This window comes from Chinchilla lanigera, unplaced genomic scaffold (genome assembly GCF_000276665.1).
Source record: "Chinchilla lanigera isolate Chin_1 unplaced genomic scaffold, ChiLan1.0 scaffold00037, whole genome shotgun sequence".
NCBI lineage: Eukaryota > Metazoa > Chordata > Mammalia > Rodentia > Chinchillidae > Chinchilla > Chinchilla lanigera.
In genome coordinates this window covers 16,292,291-16,316,930 of record NW_004955438.1, presented here as the reverse complement: position 1 = coordinate 16,316,930, position 24,640 = coordinate 16,292,291, and the positions used below count along the sequence as shown (strand labels likewise).

The 24,640-nt window shown below is 36.1% G+C and overlaps 1 protein-coding gene across 3 annotated transcripts in view; it reads right to left on the bottom strand.

The window, feature by feature from the left end:
* Positions 1-24,640, bottom strand: part of Ppp4r4 (protein phosphatase 4, regulatory subunit 4) — a gene marked incomplete at its 5' end in the record, with an annotated part of 95,071 nt that overhangs the window by 15,612 nt on the left and 54,819 nt on the right. For all 3 annotated transcript variants that reach the window (XM_005390366.2, XM_005390368.2, XM_005390367.2), the window contains 11 exon segments: positions 2,073-2,217; positions 6,778-6,925; positions 8,509-8,614; positions 12,696-12,878; positions 14,167-14,250; positions 15,102-15,179; positions 17,416-17,535; positions 17,847-18,016; positions 19,169-19,291; positions 21,586-21,707; positions 24,448-24,555. In XM_005390366.2, the coding sequence (XP_005390423.1) occupies positions 2,073-2,217; positions 6,778-6,925; positions 8,509-8,614; positions 12,696-12,878; positions 14,167-14,250; positions 15,102-15,179; positions 17,416-17,535; positions 17,847-18,016; positions 19,169-19,291; positions 21,586-21,707; positions 24,448-24,555 (1,387 nt within the window).

The following is a 24,640-nucleotide window of genomic DNA, read 5'->3' as shown; positions in this document are numbered from 1 at the left end:
GCAGTTTAATTTTTAGTAAAACTCAGAGCCAATCTTTTCTGAATTTTCAGAAATACCATTTTTGGGTTTTTTTGTTTTATTTTGTTTTTGTTTTTGAGACAAGGTCTCATTATAGTTGAGGCTAGCTTTAAACTCACTATGTGGCCCAGGCTGGCCTCGAACTCACAGCTATCATTCTGCCTCAGCTTCCCGAGTGCTGGGATTACAGGTGTGCACCACCATGCCTGCCTCAGTTTTGTATTTTTAAAAAAGTCTTTTAACTATATATAAAGTGAGCTATCAATTGCCTTAAAGTTTTACTTTCTTCTACAAAATTGTTTATCATGATGACACTATAACCAGCAGAAAAGGCTTTGCTCTGAAAGTATTCTGGCAATTTAATATTTATGTTTCTGAATACACTATTCTGAAATAAATTACCCCAGTCAAACAATGACCAATTTGATCAAGGACTCTACTTCTGATAGAGAACTGTGCTTCTAAAGCTCGTTCTGTAAGGGTTAATTTTAATGGCCACATAAAGTACATCGATATATTCATATACCCAAAGCTGAGTACTATAAATAAAATTTATGTGAAATTTTTTATACAGAAATTTATGAAAAATTTATGGTTCCTGCAATAAATGGATTTATTAAGTACTCCCTTTTTAAGTAAAATTGTTTCCTATATTAAAAAGCTGGTTGGAGGAAGTTACTCCATTTTTATCCCAAAGCTTTGTGTATCTTGCACAGTCTCCCATCCTAGAGCTGTAACTCAAAGGAACCCCACTGTAGATAATAATTCATTAATTTAATTACTGTTATATCTAGGGAGGTTGTTTATAATATCTCTTGAATTAATAACTTCTTTTGGAAAAGTAAATAACTCATGTTTAGTATTTTGACAATTTGAAATAAATGCCAAAACTTCTGCAAACACTAAGGATAGACATGTCTTTTAGAAACAAATGTGTGTGTGTGTGTGTGTGTGTGTGTGTGTGTGTTAAATTCAGTTGTATTTATATGCGTATTTCTGGTTACTTCTACTGATGAAGAAGGAATTCACGTTTCAAGAAAATATAATCATACTGAGTTATCAAGTCCCTGTATTAAAAGTTCCTCATGACATTAGCAATGACCTCTAGCAAACAACGAGTAGGGTAAATTGCAAGACTTTTTTCCTCACCACTGATGCTAATTACTTACAACAGTGGTGGCAAGCCCAGCGCTTATGTGCCACAGTATGCTGTTTGCATCATCGAAAGCTCTAAAAGATTCTCCACCACTGATTTCTAACGTTAATAAATTAATCTCTCAAACTACAAAGAAATGCTCAAAAACTATGTTCTAAAGTTCACATTCAGATTCATAAAAGTAACCACTTTAATATGACTTGTTCTTACAATAATATTAGGGACATATTTGGTACAGGAACTTTTTGAAAACTGCAAAGTAGTTTGAGTTCACTGACTCAAACTTTTAAAGTTTTGGTTTTCCAACATTCCAAAACAGTCCATATAAGATACAACACTAAAACAAAATCAAAAATTATAAAACACAATGTTACATTATATAAAAAGAAATGTGCTCAGGGTAGGCGAAAGTTTTCTGTTTCAGTTCTGGCTTTGCTACTTACCATACAATCTTGAGCAGGCTTGAGTCCTAGAATTTCTAGGACTTACACTTTCATAAAGCCAAACAGGCCACTGAACTAACTCCTGAGGGCTGTTCCAAGGCTGTTTGTATAAAAGTTAATGTTCCCAACTCTACCAACAGAGTTTTACTACACTGTAATTACTTGTAAATGAAACCTAGTGAATGAAGCATTCATTATTAATCTAGCCGTGTTCACTGATCGTTTAGCACATGCTAAGTTCTCCCTTGGGAAGCTTGTACTCCCGGTAATAAAAGCTTGATATCTAGAGGCCCATTAGAAGATACTTTCATAACCACTTGTAGCTGACATGACTCAAATAATTCGCTAAGACTACTCTGGCAAAGATATAAACATCTTAACACACTACTGTCCTATGAAGCTAAAGTGCCAAAGCTACTACTGCAATACACAACGCAGGCAAAAGGGATACTTACTCTTTTTACGATAGCCAGCACGTCTTTATCCTTTTCTTGACACAGGAGTTTTCTCACACACATTTCTAACTGCTGAAGCAGATGCTTATCTGCAGGAATCTTCAGAGTTGATTTCACTTTGGGCAACAGACAGCAAAGTTTCATTCTGTAATAAGTTAGTATTAGAGTGACTCTAATAACAAAGAGTAATAGTAATGTACAACTGAAAGAAAATTCAAGTTTTAGATAGCCCAGAGGCTCCTCTACCCAGGCAGCAAATATTTGTGGAGTGCCTGTTATGTAACAAGAAATCCCTAGTCTGGACACTGAGATACAAAAGTGAACACAGCCAATAAAATTCTCTGCTCTTTTGGAGTTTCATTCAAGTACAAGGGTAGGGAAGAGAGATTAAACAACTAGACAAAATGGCAAGTGCTACGGAGAAAAATGAAGCAGGGAAAGAAGAGTAGGGGCAGCTCAAGTATCTAGAGAACGTTACTCACGGTTGGGGGGCCTTGCCTCCTTGTTGCCCCAGTAAACAGGTCCACATTAGTAAATGGGCCTTGGTGGCAGAACAGAGCGAAAGTGCAGTTAGCAGGACACCTCAGAGTGGTGACAAGAGGCCAGTGCAGGGTGACGGGCTTCTGTTTTGAGTACAGCAAGAAGCACTGGAAGGTTCTGAGCAAGGGGGTGAAGTGATCTGACTTTCAGAAGTTTCCATGAGCTGCCATCTTGAGAACAGACTGGTAACGGAGAGAACAGAAGCAATAGAAGAGGCCCTTGCGATAACTCGAGAAAAAGCTGGTGGTGAATTAAGCCAGAGTAATAGTAGAAAGTGATGGATTGGGGATACATTCTGCAAGCAATGGGGCATGTGGAGAGATTAAGAGGAAAAGAGTTAGGATTTTGACCTAAGCAAGTAGGAAGATGAAATGGTTATTTACTGAGCTGCAGAAGACTGCAGAAGGGGAAGATCAGGATGGAACTGTGCACAGATTAAGCCTGGAGCGCCAGTCATCTAGTCAAGGCCAATGCTCGGCAGCAGCTGGCTCGGTCAGTATGGTCCAGGCGGAGGTCCTTGCCAGAGGTAAAAGTCAGGATCTCAGCCTCCAGATGACACTGAGCCATGAGAGTGGACAGAGTCCCACTCAGGTAACCCGTGCAGTAAGGCGAGATACAGACTAGGTGAGTAAAGAAGAAACCAGGAGGCTGAAGAATGGGGAGGGAAGAGGAGACCCACGAGAGTAAAGAGAGCCTTGCAGGAGTGGCTCAAAGGAAACATTTGTGTTGTCCACCTCCGCCTCCCCTCCACTGGGGCTAGTTTCAGTCAGGGATGCTCAGCGGCTGTCTCGCTTACAGCTGCTGCATTCACTCATTCATCTGCATGCTCTCCACATCGGCTTTGCTCCCATTCCAAGTCTGCTAGTTGCTTTCTCAGCAGAACCTTCAGTTCCGGATTCTTCACGTACAACCGAAGTTGCTTTTTATGCATCTAAAATGGTGCAGGTGCTCCGCCCCTAGAGTCTTCAACGCAGTGCAGAGCAATGTGGCCTCCGGATACTGGTGACACTTTAATCATGGGGGCCCAGCTTGCCAGAAGGAAACTACTTCATTTCTTACAGTCTCAAAGGAAGGCTTCTCTGAATACCAATAGGATTTGTCTAACCTTGATAGTGTCTAAACTCAGTTAATTTAAATTTCAAATGTTCACTTATGGAAGTTAACAGTCAATACATACTTCATTTTTTATTGCACAGCTGTATATAGACTTTTTTTTTTTTTTTTTGGTCTTTTTGAGACAGGGACTCGCTATACAGTTCAGACTGGCCTTGAGCTCACTTTGTAGCCCAGGCTGGTCTAGAACTCACAATGATTCTCCCAAGTGCTGGGATTACAGGCATGTGCCACCATGCCCAGCTAGAAAATTATATTTAGCAGAAGCTACAAAAGCCATGGTGGTGATTTATATTTGTGAGATTCCTGAGCCCATAAAATTATCACATTCTTGAGATTAGGGACCAAGTCTTTCTGGTAAACTAAATTCTGATATGTATCATCATAGCTGTATTCCTCAGAATACCCTATGAATTAGGTACAAAGAAAATCAGTGCACAGAGAGGTTTTGTAACTTGCCCAAAAGACACACAGCTAGTCTACGGATGGAATTTTACCTCAGGCAATGTGGGTCCAGAAACTAGCCTAACCGGCACGGTCCTACCATCCTTCCCTGTGATGGCTTTCGTTTTGTCTGCGCATTCCTACTGCACTGAAAAAAGGCTTTGGTACCCAAAAGCCAGGTGCTATATGGTGTTGCTGGATCTGTCTCTCTGCCTGGCAACTCCCCAGGCAGGAGAATGGGAACCAAGAAAAACTGCTCTACAACAAGCTCAGCACTCCCAAGTCTCCAAAATTCATGAAGTGATATTCAATTAGTCTTCATTTGGTTCTTGAATTGGCAGACTGCTTTCTCTGAGTCTGAACTGTTATTTGTCAGGGCCCAGAGTAGAGATGATTTCATTTCCTTTCGAATTATTTTTGCCAACTACTTGATAAGTGATAATTAATCATCTTGAAAGCTGTTTTTCTAGATTTACAACTTCAGTTTACAAAATGGTAACAATATGGTCAGACTCCCCAATTGATTAGAAACAGCTACATTTTAAGAATTGTCAATGGGTTCTTTGCACTTTACAGTAGATGTCAGAAATACCTCACCACTCACTTACAGCACAAGAAAAATGCACAAACTATGACAACTGATGGTTATGCTTTCTGTATTTCTCACACTAAACATACAAAACCACTCTCTCCATTCGTTCCTAGGCAGCAGTATTCAAAAACTCTTTTTAAAACTTATTATCTTTACCAGTACATGTCTGCATTACATAATCTTTATACTCCTTGTGGGGAATTGGTACATGGACATAACACATCTTATGTCCTTTTCTCATGCCTTTTCCTCCCCCTTTCTCCCCACTCCCTTCAATGTTAAGTGAAATAAATCAGACACAAAAGCTTAAATATCATTTGGTTTTTTCATACAAGAAACTCAAATTAGAGAACAAAGTAAAAGGTAGATAACAGGAAGTAGGGAGTTACATCTTCCTCAAATAGGAAGGGGATCAAAAAATTCTTACAATACAGTTTTCAATATCTTTTGATGTCTTCTTGCTGCAGACCTTAACAGTAAGATGACCAATCTAGGCCAGTACATTGCCTTGACAACTTTTCTTATTAAAAAATTATAATCTTTTGCATATTGCTACAATCCATGCCAGTGTTCAAAAGGATGCACATATGTCACACACCATAAAACTATATGTGGCTCGCTTGTGAAAACTCAATGGGGAGCTGCAGAATTCTGTTCAGGGAAAACTTTGGCCAGCAGCCCTTGTTTCAAGTTCAGAACAGAAGCAGACTTTGAACACCGAAATCTGATAGCTGAGGATTTAAAATTCTTTTTGTTTCATTAACAAATGTACAAATGGCTCTTAAGTCCATATGAGTGGACTTAATGAGTGGACTCCATGTGAGTACTTAATGCCACCAAACTATGTATTTTAAAATGGTAGATTTTGTCATATATATGTCACACCACAGAAGGAAATAATACCTTTACTTATTTGAAGAGAGAAAAAAATGCAAAATATATTTATTCTTTTTTTCAAGGAAGTCATTTTCAGGTGTGTTCCAAATAAAATCCAATTAAAATTTATTAGACTTCAAAAGTGTGAGACAAGACTTCAGAGCAGCCCCCGTTCCCTAAATAAATGGGTCCCAGCATGGACAGATGCTCACATCAACTGTGAAGTGACAAGGCTGCTGCTGATTGTGTCTTTAATCCTAATGACGGATAAATTAACAATAGCTACTTAACCTTCTCCTGATGCTAATGCATGTAGCCAGACCCTGCCAACCTGGCTTTGACTTTCTGCTCTCTTGGCTCAAAAAGACAAATGATCTGAGACAGTGTTGAAAAGCACATTTCCAAGTCCTACTGATACTCATCAATTAAGACCATTGAGATCTTACTGCAGCAGCCACGATATGGAATCGACTGAGGTGTCATCAACAGATGAAGGGTAAAGAAAATGTCATAGTTTTACACAATGGAATACTTTTCAGCTATAAAAAATGAAATCCTGTAATTTGCAGCAGCATGGATGAACTGCAAGACAGTATGTAAAGGGAATAAGCAGCAACAGAAAGACAAACACCACACAACCTCACCCCATATGCGGAGGCTAGAAACAGTCAGGTCTAGGGAGTAGAACAGTGATGCTAGAGAGAGGAGAGGTGGGGAGCATGTGGAGAGGAGATAACGCACCAAAATCCAGTTAGGAGGAACAGGTTCTAATCTTCTACAGCACTAGGGTAACTGTAGCTTATAGTAACTTTATTATGCACAGAACTACAAGAGAGGAGCTTGAAGTCTCCCAACACAAAGAAATAATATTTAATGAGATAAAAAAAACCCTGATTTTTTTCACTGCACATTGTATAAATGTATCAAATTAGCACAGTGTATCCCATAAATATGTACAACTATTAATTTTTAGAAAAAAAATATTAAAAATTTGAAAGCAATTATAAATTCTTTACTTGATTTTTTAATTGACTAAGGAAAAGTATTGCAAGTATATTGACTACGGAATATTTGCAAGTATTCATTATAACAGATATATAAGAAACAGTTTTCAAATATCTTCTTGGAGTGGCAACATACCTCACATTTGCTACTGGATCATGTGTCAGCTCTATAGCAGGTAAAAAGAAATATTTACAGAAAAATGATTTTGAAAAAATCTCTATGATAAATTCACAGGTGTCCAAAAATCGAAGTCTATTCCAGTAACTTTTTCCTTGGCCCAGTTCTAGAAATAACAACAACAAATAAATCATCTGTTGATTTTTCCCACATGAAATTATCCCTGAAAAAATTAAACTCACAATATCTACGACAAGCTTGTTTATACAAACACCTTGTTTAGACAATACAAAAAAGGTAAAAATCATATTATATTTCCCAGATTTATCGACTCCAAAATCACTAACATAGTGAAAACCAACAAAAAGTTATACTAACACTGTACTGAATTTAATAAACATTACTTAATTACTGTAGATGAGATGCACTATTTTTTGATCACTTACTGCATGCTAAATATTTTATATATGATATCTCATTTGACCCTGAAGAGCAATCCAATAGGATACACATGCTCATTCCTTCTAAAAGGTAAGGACACTGAGACTCAGAGAGGCTCAGTTCAGCTACAATTCAAATGCAGGTCTTTCCAGCTTCAAAGCCTTTCAATAATCAAATCAACTGTTTTCTTCCACTTATTTCCTTAAAAATATTTTGATGTAGATAAAATCATATTAAACAGTATTATAATTCAGGTCAACATTTACAGGATAATCTCCTTTTTTACATAAATATTCAAAAGTAAAAATTTTTAACATTCAAAACTAAACAGAATCTTCTTTCAAAACAAAACTTATTTTAAGTGTCAAGTCCTACCAATGGAAAATGAAAACTGAACTACAGTAGACGACAAAAAGAAAGATTGAAGTATACTGAGCGTAACTTTTCTTAAATGGAATTTTATAAGGTACTTCAATATTTTTTTTGAAGTGATGACTCATGCTTAAAATGGTAAATTTCAATAACCAGAAAACCCCTTATCTGCCTATGTTGGATAACATTTTAACAAAAACATTAGAACATAATAGTCAAAGCAAGGCTTTAATGCTTAACCCACTAAGCAAGTCTAGGTATGAGTCACTATTTTTAGAATTAACAGTTCACTAAAGATTTTTACCTTGTATTTAGACCCTAACAAATTCAAAGATATTTACATTCGTTAACTTTATTTGCATAGGTGTTTTTGTTCCCTTTGAAACAGTGTTAGGGATCAACCCAGGGCCTAGAATATGTTAGGCAGTGCTACACCCCCAACCCCGACTTAATTTCCTAAGACATTAAAACCACCCAGGCAGATTCACATTCATATATACTATTGATTCTATTCAAGGAAAAATTAAAAGAACATATTCTATGAATTCTATTAAATTGAAAACAGAATTAAATAGACAGTAAATTCATAAATAAGTACTTTATTCATACTTTACTTCCAAATGCTATCGCATCAAGGTAGAAATCAGGCTTTCAATACAAGTTTACATATTTTAATTTCTCAAAGTGTTCAAATTCACAAAAGAAGGCTCAGAGTAATTACTACTCTCATTCACCACAGACATGACCTTGCCATAAAGATTTCCAAAACAAACACAAATTAAGCTACAAAACTCAAATTAAAGAACACACTAGATACATACCAACATCAGCTTACTTACTCCTGGCAAAACAATATATAATGCAAGTCAGATCTAATTAATGCCAACTGGTTTGGGTACTTTCTCTTTTTCAAAATAAAAAACAATGATTACTTACGTTCAATTAATTTCTGAATGACCTCATGTCTCTGTTCTTGTTTACGATTGTATCGTAGAAAAATGCATAGAGTTCGTGAAGCTGCCTTTTGGACAGGTAAGACATTCTAAAAGAAATAAACAGGAAATACCATACACTATCCTAATATATACTTTTATATATACTTATCCCCATCACCAAATTAATGTTACTAGCTAAAAGAAAAGTATTCACCACCTCTCAGGTCAATGAACACATCCTGCTGGAAGTATCTTTGTAACAATGTTCCTACCACTCAGGAAAATCAACTAATACACCATATTGCAAAATTAATTTAATTTGGCACTCATGTCCAAATCATTCAGACTTGGCTTTCATTTCCTTGCTACATCTTCTAAAATGAAGCATTCCTCAAATATGCAGCAGCTACTCATTCTTTTAGTCATTCCCTGAATTCTGACGTTTATCCATTCAACAAACAGAACATGCTGTGTATCAGTTATGTTCCCCCAAATGTGCCACTTCTATATAAATGTAGAGATTCCATGAGGGGATATACTCTTCCATCTTTCTGATTTACTTCTGGCTCTTCAACCTCAATATTACTTCCTGAGATTTCTGGCCCATGATACAGATAAAACTTAGAATACGAAGGTCACCATGTCAATCACTCTTACCAGTATTCCAACCCCTCTGCGCTTTGAATTCCTGTCATACCGCTGGGCAGAACCTTTATTCTAAATGCATTCAAGTATTTGTTCTTACTGGATTTGAATTCAAACCATGTATTCAAGAAAAATCTCTCCGCCAGGCATACTGGGTCAATTATAAGTTCATGCTCACCATCCTGACTTACATATAAATATTGTAATATTCAATGACTGAAGATTCAGACTTTTATAGTTAGAATCCTTGAAACTTGGGTAGAATAAAATGCTACACTGAAGAGACAGTAGTGTTTGATGTGTCCTCACCCATTTTACCTGGACTGTTTCCCTTGTGTCATACTATTTCACACAGTATTTTAACTGTTAAATGTAAAAGAAGTTATCTGCTATGGTTTAGAACCAAAAATATAAGAAACACATAATCAAAAACACAATGAGGCTTAAAAATTAATTTTAGGCAAATAGTGAACAAAATAAAAGGACACTACTCTTTTCTTCCCTTTCATGTATAATGACAGCACTTCAAAAGCATATATACAAGTAATATGATGATATGCGTTGTTTAGGCCTCATATAGATTATACCTTACAGTACAAGATGAATATCCTTTCAGACTAGAAGTTAAAAACAAATATAATGGCTGCAACTAATAAAAACATCATTTAATATTTTTTAAATGCATCTAAAAGAGAGCGACAACCCCCCCCCCAATTCATTTATCACTATTACAAGTGGCCATTGCACCAACTCCTACCTCTGAAAATTGACAGAAGGAAAAAGTCAAAGTTCCAATGTGTCTTTCCATTGGGAAATGCATCTCAAGGTAAGCAAATAACTCATGTGGATGGAGGAAAGCACTTTTTTTTTTTGTGGAAGAACACCATAAAAATGCTTAAGAAATAACAGAATTTTAAAAATCACTCTTTTACAAGTTCTAGTACAATCACTGATTTGAGTTAGAGTATCAGTGGGTGCTGAAATTCCTGGGTAAGAGGTTAGTGAGAAATTGGGTGCTTAGAGTGTGGGAAAAACAGCTGCAAGCTGCAGTACATTTCACAGGGAGAAAGGTAAGTCTACAGAACCATCACCACCTGCAATAACTACATGAGTGCACCTACAGTGGAACAACAGTCTAGATAGGATGTAAAATATACAGCAGCACCTATGAGGTACTCTAGCCATAAATGCTTAACTTAAATCACAGCAAGCTCTTGGATCTTTACAGTTTCCAAGAAACTTGGAGAATGGATGAATTAATCAATGCCATGAAGAAGCAAACCTGACAGTAACAAGTTAGAATATTCTATATGTATGACAACTGTCCAATCTCTTCCCCAATTCCATGTCCTGGGAAAACAGGGAGGGCTCACTCTTACAGATTAAAAGAGAACTGAGATTCAGCACCCAAAGGCAAGGTATAGGTCTTAATCAGGACCTGCGGGGGATAAAACAGTTGTAAAGTACTTTTGGGGGCTGACTGGTAAACTTTTAATATGGACTGGTTATTAAATGATATTAAAGAATAATTCTTTTGCCATGTCCCCAGTAGAATGTAAACTCTATGAGACTAACTCCTTTGTCTTCTTTTCTTCACTATTGTATTCCTGGCACCTGAAATAGCACTTGGCGCACAGTAAGTATCCAATAATTTTTTTTGAATTTTCACTTTAAAAAAAAAATTTTATTGGAAAAAAATTTTTTATCAGGAGGCTAAGGTAGGAGGATTTTCCCAAGTTCAAGGCCAGCCTACGCTACATAATGAATTCAGGGCCAGTCTGAACTACATAACAAGACCCTGTCTCAAAAAACAAACAAAAATGTGTTTTATTAGTACACATGAGTGCACATTAATACACATTAGTATTTGTTTGCCATATATAATAATCACATTCGTCATGGGGAATTTGTACTTGTACATAATATACCTTATTTATTTTTTCCCATTCCCCTCCCCCAACCTTCTTCCCTTCCTCATTTACAAAAGCGTTTCCACATTTTTCTTCCATTCTGTTTTTATAAATCCTTCTTCCCTTCCTTCCCTTCCTCTTCTCCCCTCCCTTGTTCCCCTTCCCATGTGAACAAGTTCTTCCTACTTCCCAATATCTATCTTCTATTTAAGCAACTGATAAATTTTGTTGAATGAATGAGTGAATATTATGACAATTAGGTATGGAACTAAAATATAAATAAGTGTTCCCTTTGAGCACAGAAAATGTGCTACAGTAACCAGGTATTTGCTTTAAAGTATGAAATTAAGGGCTTATAAAAGAAAATAGTAAAACAAATCTCTCAAGCTAAAAGACATTCACTTATATTCTACACTGTAAACCATTTCTCTTTCCCGATAAGAGAAGCTAAGAATACAGAATAATTAGACAGTCTAAGTTTCCTAAACACAAACATGCCTACTAAGTAAGTAGGTAGACACCAGCAATTATGAGACCAAGTTTCATAGTACCTACCACCATCTGTTAACATAGCACTTATCCCCACTTCAGAAGGCAAACACCAAAAAGTACCTGGTACCTAGTAGGCACTCAAACAAGTAAGTGCTGAATAAAATTAATCAATTCTGCTCTCTGTCCTACGTAGTACACCCATGCTATTAAATGTAAAACTGAAAAGGATATACTGTGTATTACTGTCGAGATCACTCTGTAAGAGTGTTATATCTACAACATAAACTTTACCCCCTAGGATGTGCTTAAATATGTGAGACAAACTTGTAGGGCCGGTAGTTCATACAGTGGATGCCTAGTACTTTTTATTTAAGTTGAAATAATACCAATAATACATACTTTTTTCTTTTTTAAATCTTTGAATTTCAAATTGATTTTGGACTTTTTGAGATAGCTGCTAGCCTTCATCATCTACTTAATGAGAACTTAAAATACTTTTCTCAGTTTCTAAAACAGAAACATCTGGAGCTTCTCTCAACTTCAAAAATGGGTATTAGGGTATCATATTAAATGTATAATGACTTGTGAGGACTTTTTATGAAAAAAGCTGACAACTAACTGAGGCTCTAGTCCGACCTTGTTTCCAGGGATGAGTCCTGACTCCTTTGCCTCTGATAGTAAGATAATCTACAGTTAGGCATTCACACTTTCACTATAAATTTTACTGGTTTCACAGCCATCCATTAAAGAAAATGTATTCACGCTGTTATCATGGGACCTTGGGAAAACAGCCTCACTGTGGTGACAACGAGGCTGGGGTACATCAGAGGGGCACCTCAGAGGAGAAGGTCCCTTGTGACGCGGGCCTTTCAGGGAGCACATTTCCCCAGCACACAACGAAGCAGAAGTACAGGCTCCACCTGTCCACACTCACCTCTAGCCAGGTGGGGGACAATCAAAAGAAGAATCAGTGAGGAAGCAAAGGGAAAAAGTTCCCTCCTCAGAGCCTTGAGAAGGGGCCATCCCCTGGGAAGAATGGACTACATTGCATTTGTCGCCCTATGTTGAGAATGTGAAGAATCTGGTAAAGCCAAAATCAACCATAAGTTCAACAGAAGCAGACAAAAGGTATAAAACTCACATTTGTCATCATGATTGTGAACATTCTTTGTAAGAAACGGTAGTAGATCTGATCACTTGATATGATATGTGGCAGACAGGCATATTTCTGCAGCAGCTTCTCGTGGGTTCTCCACTTCAGAGAGGCTGCGGCTCGCTGCTCAGCAGCTGTGAGTGCCGGGATCAAGTCAGGCAGAGAGGACAGCTGAAAAAAAAAAGGCTGAGTGAATCAGCAGTGATTAAATCCATCAACGGCAGCATTCATGTCAGAATATACTGGGGAGGGGTTGCAGAGTTTAGAAGGCAGCTCAGTTGTCATAGGAAATGGTTGTCCAGTGGATAAAATACTTTTTTAAAAAAATTCCTATGCAAAATTTATGGTTCCCAGAATCAGATTTCAAAATAGAGACTGGGCTAATCATTCTTCCTGTCAGGTTGATTAGGAACTCTTGGCAACTCTTCCGACTAATGTAAAACTTGGTATATATTACCACTGGCAAGCTTTGACTTAAACTCCTACCTTTTGTCCTCTCTATTATTCTTGAAATAATCATTAATGCTGGAAGTCTGAATACAAGCTCCACACATAATAAATAAGGATCATACTAGTATAAGAACTGTTAATGTAATAATTGAAATTTAAGCTTTTCAAAAGCCTACAGACTTTTACAAGCATGATGTGACAAGCTCTATTTATTTACTATAAAAAATAGTAAGTTTATTGGTTAAAATATACTGTATTTGATTCTTTGGAGATGGGGAAAAAGATCGGGGGGAATAGGGTGGTGGTGGGAAGGAGGGGGTTGAAAATGATCGAGATAGGGTATATTTTATATATGTATCAATACTGCAAAACAAATGTAAATATCACGTATGGCCAATACATAGCAATAAGAAATACTGTATTTGAGAAGTACTTTCCTTCTGGGATCTTCAAATAATTTATACACTCCATTTTATTCACCCAAGAAGCAGAAATATTGGAAATGAACAAAGAGAACAGTGCACAGCTTTTTGTACATTTAGCACCACAACACCGCTAGTACAACCACTGGATGGCCTCTGAAGACCAGAGGCACCAATGACTCAGAAGGGGGCATTTCCCACACCACCTCCCTCCCGGAGAAACCAGGATGGGTGCCTATGGTCGCCTCACCATCTGATTCCTCAGAAGTAGGACAAGAACTCAATGAAGAAGCTTTAGGTGTTTCAAGTGACTGTCAACATTCCATGGTGATTCTCCCAAACAAGGCTCAGAAGTAGGGAAGCAATCTGTCCTTTCTACATGCTAAGGCCTCATGCAAATTTGCGGGCCAGCTGAAGATACACTACCTCCCACTCGTGGTTCCTGCACAGCAGGTTGGAGATTCACCACCCCAGGGGGAAGGATGGTTTTATATGCTTTCCATATTCTTTCACTGATTCCTCACAGCTACCCTGCAGGTAGGACAATACTTACAAATGCCAAGCCTGTTTTGATAGATGGGGTTTACCTTATTTTCTTGAATACTGCTTTCACCACCAGTAGACATAAGCTCCAAGATTTCTGGAAGATGATCTATAAGAGCATCTAGTACCTTTTAATAGAAATAGTGATTATTCTTATAGCAATGACTATGTCTTCCTACTTGAGCTACTCTACCTGTCAATTTCTACTCAGAGATAGTATTATTTACCAAACAACATTTTGGGGTTTCTGCTTTTTAATCTGTGATCTTACTGGAAAATATTAGATTTTTGCCTTGATCAATTTACTTTGTAAAAACAATTAGTGACTGTTGATATTGTTCAAACAGTCTACACTGGAGGCAGCTACTTCCACCTGGCTAGTATGCTCAAAAACTGCCTTCCAACTTTGGTAAGGGGGTGTTTAAAGTGGGTACTATACTCAATGATATCAAAATATGGACAAGCTGAGCTTTAGTAAACTAGTAATCATTTATGTGAGTGGGAAATACTAAATATAGCATCAAAACTAAATATTTCACAATCTTCACGAGTCTATAATAGAAGGGAAAATATTCCCCAGACAATCTAAGAGGAAAAATACAAATGTAATATATGACTGTAATTATGTAAAAAACCTTTATAGAGAAAAATATAGTAATATTTACATAGAAAAAATATAAATACTAAAAAAGTGATTGGAATTAAAGATGCTATTTTGTCTAGTTTTTGAAACTTCCTAAATCTTGCTTAATAAACAACTCTATGTTTTCATTTAAAAACTGAATCTATTTTAAATCCTAATATTTTTAAGGATCCTGCTAATCCCCAGTGTATGATACAGTGGTGTGCTAATCTGAAGCTTTGGGGCCAGTTAGCTGAAAGAGTCCATGCAATTCTCAAGAAGCAGGAAAAATAAAGATACTGATATATGTGGACTTCACACAAATAAATTAAAAGATAAAGAATAAGAAGATGTTACCTCTAGTGATTCATCTTGTAATAATGTTATCAGTTCTTTATGTATTAAATATACTCCAGAATTCAGAAGTTTAGACACCTAAAATACAGCAATGAAATCTTTCAGATTTGAGACTATTTAGATATTTAAAAGTTAAAAATAATATATTTTTTGAAATACTTCTTTGTTAGATACTTCTAAAATAAAACTAGGTTATAATATGAATATAAAGTTTGATTTCTAGAAAACTTAATGAGTGTCTTGGTCTGCTCCATAACCTAGAGTGTGTGGACAGAGGAGGCTGGGACAGGCACATCTAGGGTGGGGAAGGACAGAAGGACAGAGGATGTTATTGGAATCATAACTTTCACATCAAAAGCGTGAATAAGCCGGTGGATGCTTCTGGTTCTGATTTTTAAGTCTTAAAAAGGCTCTTAGAGGCTCTCCCTGGCATGTGAGTATTTATTCTAGTTCTGAGTGTCCCAGAGCCTCTTCTACTGATGACCTAAGGTGACACTGGGATAGCAATAGCTCCTTAAGGACACAAAACAACTCTACTTTTCCTTATTACAGATTCTAATTAGAATGAGAGGCTTTAGAGAGTACAAAATAATCCAGCTCCCCTTGTAAATGGCACTTTCCTTCTCCACACAAGCCCAGAGCCTGCAATGGTGAATTCACCAATTTCTATTTAACCTTAAAAAGGGAGGGACAGGGCTTCTGTTAAGTTTTATTTGGGGGGAGAAACTGTCTCCTGGATACCTAATGTGTTTTAAATCCTTTGCTATGATTTATTTTTGACCTGTTGAAAATATTTTCAAAGTAATGTTTTTCTGAAAAGTCAGAATAAAGTTACAATATAGCAAAGTGATTATCAGAATCTAGCGTTAAGACTAGATTAGAAAAATTTAAATTCACCAGTGGATTTTCATTATTTAAAAGGACAAACTAAAACTGGCTCTTAATTTTAGGCAGTTGAACAGCATCCTTAGCCTATTTATATGGTACGGCTGTGAGAAGCATATGGACTCTTGCCATTCAGCAAAAAGGTAGATCAAGATCTCCAAATTCATTCCTCCTTGTGAAACACTTTCATATATACACATGTTTCAATATGTTTGTTCATCTGGTTCTAAATTATATCCAGTATAAAATATAAGTGAAATGAAAGATTAAAGGAACGAGCTAGAAGGTCACACTAAACAGAAAGTCAGGTACTGCATAACTACTGTACTCTCAAACACCAACCTCCTGCAATCTTCTCTGGAGACAACTGGTCTAAAAATGCATATGTCCATGATATTCAGCCTATACACTCATTACCTTGGAGGCTGAGCTCAAACCTCTGCCCTTTCCCCTCTCATTTACAAGGATAACTGTGCAACACTGGAATAATTTTAGATAACTGTACCATTTAAGGGAAATATTTTCTCAGTTTTGTACAATTAGCATATTTTCACCCATACCAGAAAATATGTTAAAGAAGTAAAGAATATTATTCAACCAAAAGAATCTTAATTAGCTGCACAAGCACAAAGAGGATGAACTACTCTCACTGAAATAAGATACATTATACAACTTATTAAAAAAAGAACTATTTTACCATGCCACTCACTAAGAGGTTGTCATGTGACAGTTCTGAAATTGACAAGTTATAGCTTATCTGTGTTTACTGCAACTATAGCACGAGCGTGCTCACTGCTATCAACCAAGAAAACAAGCCCTCAAATTCAACTTCAGTGGTTAAAAAGTTAAGCACATTCTTCATAAGTCTAAAGTCCCTTTTGTTCAAACTTTTGGAAAGTTGTGATCGCTGAATCTAAAAGCTATGTTCTTAAAACAATTCCTATGCAATAAAAGCAATAAATATAAATAATTTGTCTCAATTTTCCATGTGTTCTACATGTTTGAGTGTAGGTGTAACATTAAGTGTAAATATTATAAAACATACAAAAACTGGTTCTATTCCCATACACCAAAATCAATGCCTGGCTTAAAGTTAGCACTTCGTTTAGGTGTACTGAACAAATAGTTTAATAAATGAATAAATGGGCTTGGGGATGGCACAGCATCTGCCTGGCAAGCATGAGGTCCTAAGTTCCAGTCCCAGAACCAAAATAAATAAAATGTATTTATGTAAATGGGGTCTATAGACATACTAAAAGAGAAGATCATGGGAATTTTAAAAAAAGATTTAAGACTAGAACATGAAAGAGATATGGAGTCTATGTCTTATAACAAATCTGTAAACAGAAGTGCATAAAATATCAAAAAAGCACCTAGTAAAAATAGAATTAACAGCAAATGTACAGCAGCATTGAGTCTTCAGACTTACTTCATAAAAGCAAATAGCAATAGTGTATCTGACTGGTACTTCAGGGTCATGACAAAGGCAGAAGAATGTAGAATAGAGTTCCATGTGGAAGTTTTTAGGATCAACAAAAACAATCATGGCCTGGTGGAGGTGGAAGGGAGAGGAATGGGAAGGAGAAAAAAGCATGCATCAATATCTAATATTATAATCACTTTACTTAAACCAAAATCATATCCTCTGAATCACAATTTAATTAGAAATCACAGTTGGACAACCCAAAAGCATGCACATGATTCTAATTAAGCATAGACAGATATAAATTACACACACACTTGTATTTAACTGGTATATGCTGTATACAGCAGATACGATGCTAAGCAGTAAGTGTCAAATATGGCAGCTTCTTTATGTTACGAAAAGTGCTCAATGAAGATGAACACAGGACTTATTACCGGGAAGTTATAGGCACAGTTCTTCCGTACTGAAGCGTACTTCTTCTCCTGCTCCAAGATTTGGGGAGGAATCTGGTTATCATTGTGTCCATTTTCTTGTTGCAAACCCAATGTACAAAGCTTCTTATAAAACTCCAAAAATCTCAAGTGTTGATCTGGAGTAAAAATTCCTAAAACAAACATAAAATCTGTGCTCAACATTTCAATTGAACATAAAAATTAAAAAGAAAAAAATCAAAGCAGAATAAAAACATTTTTGGAAACATGTATTTAAATAAATGGTTATAGATAAAAACCATAAATAAGTTCATAAATAAAAGCAATAAAGAAAGAGTATTATGAAGAAACCTAACAGGTCATATAGGTTAATCCTATATTCATTTTTATAATATTTTAATTTTAAAAATACAAACTATGTAATACAGAAATTACACTTATATTTATTTCTATAGCTTGTATAAAACTATTAAGTTACTATGTATCATGCCTACTTATACATATTGCTATTTATTTAAAGGCAGATATAAATTACACACACACTTGTATTTACTTGGTATGTGCTATATACAGCAGATATGATGCTAAGCTGTAAGTGTCAAATATGGCAATTTTTTTATGTTCTCTATTCACATGCTGAAAAGCTACAATGTAAGTGCTAAAATTGCCTGGAGAAAAGATATGTATATCTGCAGAGAAGAAGCTTAAAAATCAGCTCTATAAGATAGAAAACTGAATTCAAACATTTTTGATCAGTGGGTAGCTCTAGATTCATTAACTATCCCACACAGCTAAGAATTCATTATATATTGGAACATGTCTCTCAGCCATGTACTAAATGTCTGCAATCCACATAAAGAAAATCTGTTCCTATCTTAGAAGATTATAACTTTATTCTCAAGTGATTATAGTATGCTAGAAATTAAGTAATATGTCCAAAATGCCAAGATTTACTCTACATTTTAAACTGAATTATATGATACATATGTTATTTCAATGAATAGTTAAGAAGAGCATACTTATTTTGTATCAGTAGTTCATAAACTTGAGCTTCTATTATCATATACCAATTGATACGTATAAAATATTCTGAAATTTAAAAGGCTATTTATAGTTTGGCCTTGTTCTTTCAAATAGGTTCTATCAAGAAAAAATTCACTTCTAAATGTGCTCTAAACTACATTATCAGAATTCTAGATATCATCAAATTTTACACATTTAAAGGATATGTTTTGCAACTTAAGAAGTTAAATTCATGGTTAAGGTAGAAAAAAAAAGAATAGAAATATAATCCACAGTCTGGAAACTCTTAGGCTATATCATACCATATAGTCCATGGCATAGTTTTCCTAAATGGAAAGATAAAGAAATAAGAATTGATTCATCTGCTTTAAAAGATTTTTCACAAAATGATTTCACTAAGGGAAGTATAGTTTGACTTCTGTCATCTGGAAAACAAACAAAACAATGTAGATTTTAGATCCATTGCCCACAATGCACCTGCAGAAACTAATACACATACACAAATTCCAGAAAGAAAAATTTCTGCTATCCCACAATAATAGGAAATATCTGGAAAAACAATGAAGATGAAGGTGTGTATTGAAGAAGAGATAAAGGAATAGATGAAATTATCAAAACTTTCAATGTCAGACTGAGTGGACTTCTGCAGATCAAAAGGGGAGAATATCGAGTTATTACAATTAAAGAGCTAATATAGAGTTATTACAATTAAAGAGCTAAGATGACTGAGGTTTTGATCTGAATAACTAAATGAATTCTAACACCCTTGATATAAATGGATGAGTAGCAGGCACAAGGAACTTTTAAAATTCTTGTTCAGGGGCTGGGGATTTAGCTCAGCGGCAAAGCGCCTGCCTGGCAAGCGCAAGGTCGTGAGTTCGGTTCCTGGTACCGGAAAAAAAAACAAAAAAATAAATAAAAATAAAAATAAAAATAAAAATTCTTGTTCACATTCACCTCCTACCACGCTGCAGCCCAAGCCCAGTTTACCATTTCATTTTTTATTGAAGTTCCGTTAGCTTATAATATAATCTGTATGTTGTTCTACCACTTTTACTCTTTAGATGGCTCTTTAAAAGTTAATTCTTTGAGTATATCTGCCTAGGTCATAAGCTTCCAGTATACTGCCAATACTCAGGTCTCATTTCCAAATACTCCCCGGACCTCTCACAGTTTGCTTAAACTGTCAGAAATGATGCATTCCTTAATTGTCTAATATTAAATAAATCCTTCAACAGGCTATAGATATTATTGTTATTTCTGTTACTACTATCATCACACTGCAGACGATAGCGGCTGTTTTTATTAAATGACACTTATCTATGACTTACTGGTTTTCTTACAGAAAAAGCATTATATTGAGTGAAAACAAAAAGATGACTAAGAAATGGTCCCTAAACTTGAGAAATTCAAGCCAGCAAAGACACTAAATACACACACACACACACACACACACACACACACACACTGTAAGACAATTTGATCACAGTTTTAATAGATACTATAAAGGAAGAGTCTATAAGCGTTTTTGGTAAATGTTCCAGGCTTTGCATGCTATCTGGTCCAAACTACTCAACTCTGTCACTTTTCATATCAACAAATAACTACAGCTATGTTCCAGTAACCTTTATCTACAAAAACCAATGACAGGTCACACTTTGCCTTCAAGTTGTAATGTGCCAACCATGGTATAAAGGATTTGGAAAATGTCAGAGAAGAATCTGAATGTGAACTATAGAAGAATCTGAATGTGAAAGGGACTATAGGAACTATAGGAAAAGGACAGGTTGGCTAAGAGAAAAAAGGAGGGGGTGGCGCACCAGGGAGAGCAGAGCATGAGGCACATGGAGGTGTAATGCAATCTCTTAACCGCAAGAGGGACAGGAGTGTCAATGCCACAGGAGTGGAGGATGGGACGACTCTGGTGACAGGCTGGGGCAGGAAAAGGGAACAGATGAAAGACAATGCCAAGGTTTTTAGTCTGGAGCCTGGGGATGTTTCATGATTAGAAGAGATTCATTCAGTCCTGGATCATTTATTGGTTTATCCTACTTCGATGATTATTCTGCAATATATGTAATTATTGTCCATGTTGCAATAACCTATAAGGGACTCTCTTAGTGCAGATGAAACAGTGGTAATCCCAGTGAAAATGATCTTACAATAACCACAACTGAGTTTCGCACCTAAGTCTTGACAGTTACCCCTCCAAATTTCACCCTACCAAAATAGTTAATGTTTACTGATAAACCTATTGTCAAGCATTAGTTAAGGGGCTAGCCCTACACTCAGCAGAGCAGCTAGTTATTTTTTAACTTAATTGGCTAAAAAGTACCACTTTACCAGTCCCACTGACACTCCTCTCCATATTTCTCCTCCCATGACTACATTTCTGGCATTAAAATGTTATTGAGAGAAAACTCTCATTAGACATTGTTATAGGCAAATCTCATTTTGCTCAGAAAATTAAAGGCTATGTCCCAATTCTTAGGCCTTGACACAAATCAGTTAAATTTTGAAGAGATAAATGAGAGAAGCATGGAAAATGCAGCAAGACTGGATGCCAAGAGGGTAAAGTGGAAGCAGAAAAGATATCAAGAGAAAAGTAATCACCAGAAGAGAGTAGAAGAGGCTTAACATCATAAAACTTAACATTAAAAACTTAAATCCATTTCCCTCCTCCCTTCTGAAGCAAAGATGTATTCACATGAAAATTTACCTGTGTCAAATATCTCGAGTAGATTTACCAAAGTTTCAAAAGCTGCAAGTCGCACACTGCTGCTTTCATCCCTAGAGAGTTCTATTAATTCAGGGAGCACCACACTCTTTGTAAGTTCTGTCCTACACAATAAGCGAGAGAAGAAGGGAAATCAAATCAAGAAACTTGTAGCAAGAATTACAAATATCAAGTGACTGTGAGGTGCTGCAGAAAATAAGATGTATACAAATGCGGCTCCTTCTCTCCAGAAGCCTGCAGTCCAACTGAGAGAGAAGAAGGGAAGAAGAAACTAACAGTAATTTCATAATTATTGAATCAGTCCTACCTTCCGCAGCATAATAGTGTTGCCCACAGAGATTTTAAAGACTAATTCATATTAAATTTTAAAATACAGTTTTCCATTTTATGTAACTTCAGGAAACATTCTGGACTCATTTTAAAAATGTCAACAGTGACTGCAGTCTCCTAAATAAAATCTTATCAAGACTTCAGGGAACCAATTATTTTTCCATTTACCTAAACATGGCATTATAATAACTAATATCTAGCTAAAAAATTACATGTGGCACTTGATAATCTACCTAAAAGAATGAAACTTAATTAAATGCCTGTGGGGAACATACAACATTTATAATATGATCACAAATAGTTCTTATTTAGCATTTTGTTTTTGTTTATTCCTCAGAAGATAGCATTACCACTGATACACACTTTGATGAAGAGGAGACCTACGATGTGGCCAGCTTTCTTGGGTTGAAGATTGGAAGATAGCATGACTTATAACTCACAAAAGATGTTGACAGAGACCAAGACACTGACTAAAAGATTATTCCTTCCATCTTTATGCTCAGGCCTTGAAGGAAGTTTTCTTCTATGTTGTCTGAACATTGCACCTATCGTACAAGGCAGTCACTTCATCATGATTATCAGCTGTTCACGTGGAAGATCACGCTTGCTTTTACTGCATACCTAATGGATTCTCTCTAAATTTCACACATGTATCTTTTGTTTCTGAATTCTGAGAAGGCTAATTCATCTTCTAAGTCACTGACTGACTATAGAGTTTAACCAGTGCTTAGCTGTTTTTAGTGCTTCTTTGAATTTTCAATTCCACTTTGAATTTTTCAAAACTATTTCTTAATTTTAACTAGATTTTAAATTTTCTTTTTCTTGGCAGCTTTTTCATCCCAATACATCCCATCATCAAATTCTCAATCTTGTTTTAGAGAAGGGAGATTTTAAAGAACTTTTTGACAATAAGTTGATGGCAGTTTATTAATTTTCTCTTTCTTCATTAGAGCTAAGTATTCACTTTTGTCATCGTGATTATTATTGGAAGTGGTAGCAAATTTAAGACAGTGTGGCCTAGTGGGAGGTTTAAGGTCATTAGGGAGCCTAAAAGGAGACAGTGGGGCCTTAGCCCCTCCCTCCTCCTCCTTTGCTTCCAGGCTCCGGGGAGAAAATTGGTCCAAAGCAACAGGGCAAATGGACTAGGGACTAAAACCTCCAAACTGCGATACCAAATAAACCTCTCTCTTTGTAAATTGATTATTTGAAGAGCTTGTTATAATAGTGGAACACAAACACAAGTAGGTATCAACGGTTGGTAGTTTTGAGCTCTCATAACATGAAAATTTTATTATGCTCTTAGGAAAAAAGAACTTGAATAAATGTGCATAAGATCAGGCAAATTAGTTTCTTAAGTGGATTCTAACTTTAACAAGCTAGGTAGCTTTTTTTTTCTAATTTTACTTTTATAAATTAATCCTTAAATAGTCCTCCATTAATTTTCAAAAGACTAATTTGGACACTCCTCTATTTTTGACAGTGACAAAGTGTCAGTTGACAAAAAATAGATATATGCATATTCTAAATCTCGATAAAGTGATTAAGGCGACAGTATGCTCTCCTGACTGATAAGCACAGATCTGGTCAAAGCTGAATTAATTATGCTCCACAATGACCCAAATAGTGTCACCTAGATTTAGAGACTCATTCAAAGTTTTTTCTGAGAACAAAACAAAGGAATTGATTACTCTTTTGAACCAGTAAGCTTCAACACTTAAATTCTGTCTACTTAGCAGACACAGGACAGAGGACAGTCCCTCGCCTTGAGTCTGTGTGACATCCTAAAGCTTTCCCAAAGCCTTAACTATCTACCTAGGTTTTTAATACATTAACAGTGGTACAAAGCACCATCACCTGATGTCCTCATTTGTGAAACAAAGAACTAGATGAAATCAGTGCAGCTTCTACTAAAAATAAGTGTCAATTTTTAAAATCATTTTTTAAAATTCCCCAAGAAAGATTGCTTTTGGCTAAGATTCCCTTTAATATCATACTTAGAACTTTGTGTGGCTCAGGTTGTAGAGGACAGACTGGCTGCCCTCGGCCTTTCCTTCCTGAGCTCCACACACCCAAAGGGTGAGGACAGCAAGAAAGAAGTGAGTGGAGGCTGACCTTGCACCTGGACACAGAAAGACATGCATGAAAACAATCTCATCTGAAACAAGCCAGTAACAGAGCCCAGGAAAGAGAACCAGAAGAAATGCAATGTACAGCCGAAGCATGGTTTATGCTGGGACATTTACTTTTCTTGGTTCTGGGTATTTGGATCAATAACTAAGTAATTAAGGTGAGAGGGAAAGAAATTAATATTAATCGAAAGCCTACAACAAGCTAAACATATTCCTTTTTATCTCTTTTAGTCCAGACACATCAGGAAGTACTTGCTATCATTTTCAAAGACCACAAGCAGTGCAACCTTTCAATAGCATGCTTTCCTGAAATATAGGGACAGGGCATGTTTGTTTGATAACTCAGAAATAAGCCTATGGCATAAGGAATTGAAAGTATACTTACCCAATTCCCTGAGCTATATTTTCTAATTGCCGACACATACAAGATCGGACTTCATATTCTACATCTTGACAGAGTGATTTTACCAGAGGAAGTATTTCTCTTTTAATGCTGAGGGAGAGGAGAAAAGAAACATGTAAATGGTTGAATGTTTCCAAAAATGAGTATTTTCAAACAATTATCATTAGACACATAA